The 5,570-nt window shown below is 50.6% G+C and overlaps 1 protein-coding gene across 1 annotated transcript in view; it reads right to left on the bottom strand.

The window, feature by feature from the left end:
- Nucleotides 1-1,814, bottom strand: part of RYR1 (ryanodine receptor 1 (skeletal)) — a 179,040-nt gene extending 177,226 nt beyond the window's left edge. Inside the window, exon 1 of the mRNA XM_011973401.1 lies at nucleotides 1,770-1,814. Within this exon, the coding sequence (XP_011828791.1) occupies nucleotides 1,770-1,814 (45 nt within the window). The remainder of the gene's footprint in view (nucleotides 1-1,769) is intronic.
- Between the last annotated feature and the right edge of the window lie 3,756 nt (nucleotides 1,815-5,570).

Genomic DNA, 5,570 nt, shown 5'->3' with positions numbered 1-5,570 from the left:
CAATCTCGACTCAATGCAAGCTCTGCCTCCCAGGTTCAAGCAATCCTCCCACTTCAGCCTCCTGAGTAGCTATGATTACAGGCATGCACCACCACACCTGGCCAATATTTTTTTGTATTTTTAGTAGAGACGAGGTTTCACCATGTTCGCCAGGCTGGTCTCAAACTCCTGACCTCAAGTGATCCGCCCACCTTGGCCTCCCAAAGTGCTGGGATTACAGGCATGAGCCACCGAGCCCAGCCTCCAAAAAGTTTTGAGAAATCCACCACAAGCTCAGTAACACTCAGAAAAACTGACCCAGTCTGGGGTGGAGAGATTCCAGGGCCAAGCCTCCAGAACCCTAACACTGACTACTTTGGTAAGTCTGGGCCCAGTTTTTCTCTGGTGAAGGCAATGGGGCTGGGCACCAGGGGCATCCAGAGATGCCACTTCCTGGCCTTGACCTTGGGTGAGTGATTCTACCATTCGGGCCTTGGTTTCCCTCAAATCTCTCAGGGAGATAAAGATAGGACCCTACCTCAGAAGACAGGGCAGCGAGGATATAATTAGATGTCTCAGGAGGCAGAGGCCCAGGGCACGGGGCCTGGTTTAGAGCAACAGTTCAAGGGCCATTGGCCATGGCCATGGTCTTATTAGGGCTGGGGAGGGCCCAACCCACGGTGTCTGCTGAGGGACTGGGGCTGGGGAGAGAGTCTCAGCTGAAGCTAGGCCCCTTCCCAGCTGTCCCCATCCTTCACTACCAGCCCCAGCTGTTTGTTCCTCTCTCCCGGGAAACCAGACCCTGCTCTCCAGGGTCCTATTCTGGGGACAGAATGCTGTGTCAGCATTTCCTGCGTGGCTCCAAAGCCCCGGGGGAGGGGCGGGGCTAGCGTTGGGTCAGCAGACCTAGTCCAGAGCAGAGGACGTCCCCTCCCATATTTACGGCCCCACACCCTGCAGAGCCACTGGGAGGGGAAGGTGGGAAGGGCCGGGAGATGGCAGCCCCTCCTCCCTCTCGTCCCCTCCCCAGGCCCCAGAAAAGCGGGCTATTCTGGGAGGGCCACCTGTTGTTCCAGTTCCCATCCCTGCCCCCAGCTAGGGCTCAGAGATGCAGGGAGTGACCCAGCTAGAGAGACACAGAAAATCAGAGGGTCTTAAGCTAAGAAACAGAGACATGGAGACACCCAAAGAGACAGATGGGGAGAGACCCTCCAAGACCATTAGCAGCCACTGGGAGCAGCCCTCCTGCCCAAAACAAAGAAGGAAAGACCCAGAACCCAAGAGATCCCTCCCCCACGAGACCCTTAAGGGCTAGGAATTGGAAGCAGCTGTGTCCTCCAGCCCACCACCTCCCCCCTCAGCTCCCTTCCCAAGAATTTAAATAGGTCAGAGTCTGGAGCAAAAAGAAAATTAGGGCTGAGGTGGGGGTTGGGGGCACGGCTAAATTAAGCCCAGGAATTAGAACCACCTTCTCCAAGTGCCTGCTTCCAGGATGGTGCGAGGGTGTGCTTCCTCAGGGGTCCTTCTTGTGGGGGACAATTCGCTAATGTCAGAAGAGAGGGCAACCGAAGATCCCTCTCCCATTCTGGAGTCCCCAATCCTACTAATTCTCTGTAGTGAGAAAGGTGAAAGAGACTAAAAGACAGAGTGACAGTCACTCAAAGTGACACAGGAAGAGACCTCGAGTCTCAGAGACCACCGGTAAACCGGACAGGGACGCTCAGAGACAGAGACACCCTCAGAGAGCCCCGAGAGATAGCCCCACAGACCCCTAACCCAGAAATACGCACCGTCCGCAGGAACTGGACGTCGTCCTCGCCTTCTGCGTCAGCCATGATGTCGAGGTCCGAGGGCCAGGGTCTGAGATCAGGGAACAGAGGGAGGGGGCTGCGGGCTGGGCGGGAGGGCTGGGGGCGGCCTGGGGTCGGAGACCTCTGGGGACGCCAGAGGCACCCGCGAGGTGGATGGAACTGAGAGGAGGACACGCGTGCTGGACAGAGATGGGAGGAAGGCCCCGCCCCCGGGCCCCATTGGACCAGGACTCCTGGCCACGCCCCTTCGCCGGAGCCCCGCCCACATACCCCAAATCTTGGCTGGAGGTTTGCCTGGCCGCCGGAGGTGGGGTGGGAGAGGGAGTGTGTAGAAGGTAACTGCGTTCTCTCCCCCTACCACGGTAAGTAACGTGCCATCATTCTCCCATTTCACAGAGGACAGACTGAGGCTCTGCGTGGGGAAGCCCTTGCAAGGTATCACGCAGCAGAGCAGGGCTGTGCACCAGGTCTCCTGACTTTAAAAAGCACCAAACATAGTGATTAAGAACAAGAACTCCGGCCGGGCGTGGTGGTTCACCCCTGTAATCCCCAGCACTTTAGGACGCCGAGGTGGGTGGATCACTCGAGGTCAGAAGTTCGAGACCAGCCTGGCCAACATGGTGAAACCCCGTCTCTACTAAAAGTACAAAAATTAGCCAGGCGTGGGGACACACGCTTGTAATCCCAGCCACTTGGGAAACTGAGGCAGGAGAATTGCTTGAACTCGGGAGGCAGAAGCTGAAGTGAGCTGAGATTGATCCACTGCACTCCAGCCTGGGTGAGACTCCATCTAAAAAAGAAAAAAAAAGAACAAGGACTCCGACTCCGAGCCAGATAATCTGGATCTGAATCCCACCCAGCCTTGCCACTCCCTTGAGTTACATGGATAAGCCACTTAGCTTCTCTGTGCCTCGGTTTCCCCATCCAGTAAGGGGAATATTAATAGTACCGACCTCACGTGGTTGTTGGGCGAGTTAAATGAGGTAATTTACAGCACTTAAAACAGTGCCAGTGCCTGGTTAAGGTAATGTAAGTGTTGCTATTATTATTATTATTTTATTATTATTATTATTATTTGAGACAGACTCTCGCTCTTGTTGCCCAGACTGGAGTGCAGTGGCCAGATCTCGGCTCATTGCAAACTCCACCTCCTGGGTTCAAACAATTCCCCTGCTCAGCCTCCCAAGTAGCTGGGATTACAGGCACCTGCCAACACACCCGGCTAATTTTTGTATTTTTGGTAGAGATAGGGTTTCACCATGTTGGCCAGGCTGGTCTCGAACTCCTGACCTCATGATCCACCTGCCTCAGCCTCCCAAAGTGCTGGGATTACAGGTGTAAACCACCACATCCAGCCTTATTAAAATTATGATTAGGCCAGACACAGTGGCTCATGCCTATAATCGCAGCACGTTGGGAGGCCAAGGCAGACAGATCATTTGAAGCCAGGAATTTGAGACCAGCTTGGCCAACATGGTGAAACCCTGGCTCTACTAAAAACACAGAAATTAGCAGGGCATGGTGGCGCACGACTGTAATCCCAGCTACTCGGGAGGCTGAGGCACAAGAATCATTTGAGCCCAGGAGGCAGAGGTTGTAGTAAGCCGAGATTGTACCACTACACTCCAGCCCAGGTGACAGAGCAAGGCTCTATCTAAAAAATATATATATATTTTTATTAACATGTAGTGGTGTACAGTAAGTTATATAAAACAATATCCCATAGTTAAACAAAATTACATAGAAACCGTTCTTCAACGTATAGCAGGTTTCTAGGTGTTCCATAATTAAATACTGATGTTAGTACAACTGCAATAAATAGCACAAAAGTTTGTGTCATATTATGGAATTATATAATTCGACGTTATATAATGTATAATTATATAATTAAATATTTAGGCCAATATAATTATACTGTACAATACAATTCTATGTTGTATCTATTATATATTATCTAACACATAGTTGTATACTAAGTATTGTTTTTCCCTAAAACTTTGTGTGAATATGAAATGATTCTGTCATTGAGCATTATATCATAAGTTATTAATAGCGTTTCTTATTTTTGTCAGTCTCATTATGTGTGTTAAGACCTACCCCTGTTGCTCTGTGGACACCTGGTGTGTGACAGTGGTGGCTTTGCAGGATTCTTCGGTGACTGATCCCTTCTGTTTATCCACCTACCCCTACTGGGAGTGGACACCAAGGCTGCCTCCATCTTCCCCGAAATAATGCTGGAGGGAACATCTGTGTATTGGTCCCCCAGGAAGCTGAGGGGGAATGTTTTGTTGTGCACACCCAGAAGCTAATTGCTGGGTGACATATTCCCGTGCACAATTTGTGTAAGTAGTGCCAGTTAGCCCTCAGAATGGCTACTCACTATCAGTCCATGAGAGTCCCTGGGTCCCCATATCCCCAACCCCCATGTGGCATTTCCAACTTAACTAATTTTTGCCAGATTTATATAGGATGACTCGCTGTTTTTTGTTTTGTTTTGTTTTTTGAGACGGAGTCTTGCTCTGTCACGCAGTTTGGAGTGCAGTGACACGATCTCAGCTCACTACAAACTCTGCCTCCCGGGTTCACGCCATTCTCCTGCCTCAGCCTCCTGAGTAACTGGGACTACAGGCACCCACCACCATGCCCAGCTAGTTTTTGTTCTAGTTTTTAGTAGAGATGGGGTTTCACCATGTTAGCCGGGATGGTCTCGATTTCCTGACCTCGTGATCTGCCCTCCTCAGCCTCCCAAAGTGCTGGGATTACAGGCGTGAGCCACCGTGCCTGGCCAATTCACTGTTTTTTAATTCATTTTCTCTATTTTACTTTTAGAGATGGGGTCTCACTTTGTTGCCCAGGCTGGGGTGTGGTGGCGCAATTATGGTTCACTGCTGCCTGAAACTCCTGGGCTCAAGGATCCTCCCACCTCAACCTCCTGAGTAGCTGGGACAACAGGCTTGCGCCACCACGCCCAGCTAACTTTTAAGCTTTTTATAGAGATGGGGTCTTGCTATATTGCCCAGGCTGCTATTGAACTGCTGGGCTCAAGTGACCCTCCTACCTTGGCTTCCCAAAGTGCTGGGATTACAGGCATGAACCACTACACCTAGCCTCGTTGTCATTTTAATTTCCACTTCCCTGATGAGTTACCAACAATTTCTAGCATCTTCTCAGGTGCCTGTCAGAGTTTTGGGTTTCTTTGTCATCTGCTCATTGTGCTGTCTTCTCACTTTTTTTTTTTGTCTTGTTTTTTTGAGACAGAGTCTCACTCTGTCACCCAGGCTGGAGTTCAATGACGCCATCTCGGCTCACTGCAACCTCCACCTCGCGGGTTCAAGCAATTCTCCTGCCTCAGCCCCCTCGGGACTACAGGCATATGCTGCCACACCTGGCTAATTTCTTTTGTATTTCAGTAGAGATGGGGTTTCACTGCGTTGCCCAGGCTGGTCTCGAACTCCTGAGCTCAGCCAATCCGCCTGCCTTGGCCTCCCAAAGTGCTAGGATTACAGTCGTGAGCCACCGTACCCTGCATAACTTTTGTATTTTTAGTCGAGAAGGGGTTTCGCCATGTTGGCCAGAGTGGTCTCGAACTCCTAACCTCAGGTGATCTACTCGCCTTGGTCTCCCAAAGTGCTGAGATTATAGGCATGTAATCTTACATTACAGGCGCAGGAGCCACCCTGCCCGGCCATTTTTCTAATATGGTTGCTGTCTTTTTTGCTTGGTAATTTGCAGCTGTTCCTTTTATATTGTTTTTTTTTTTTTTTTTTTTTTTTTTTTTTT

This window comes from Mandrillus leucophaeus, unplaced genomic scaffold, assembly GCF_000951045.1.
Source record: "Mandrillus leucophaeus isolate KB7577 unplaced genomic scaffold, Mleu.le_1.0 Scaffold137, whole genome shotgun sequence".
Classification (NCBI taxonomy): Eukaryota; Metazoa; Chordata; class Mammalia; order Primates; family Cercopithecidae; genus Mandrillus; species Mandrillus leucophaeus.
This window is presented reverse-complemented; position numbering and strand designations above follow the sequence as displayed.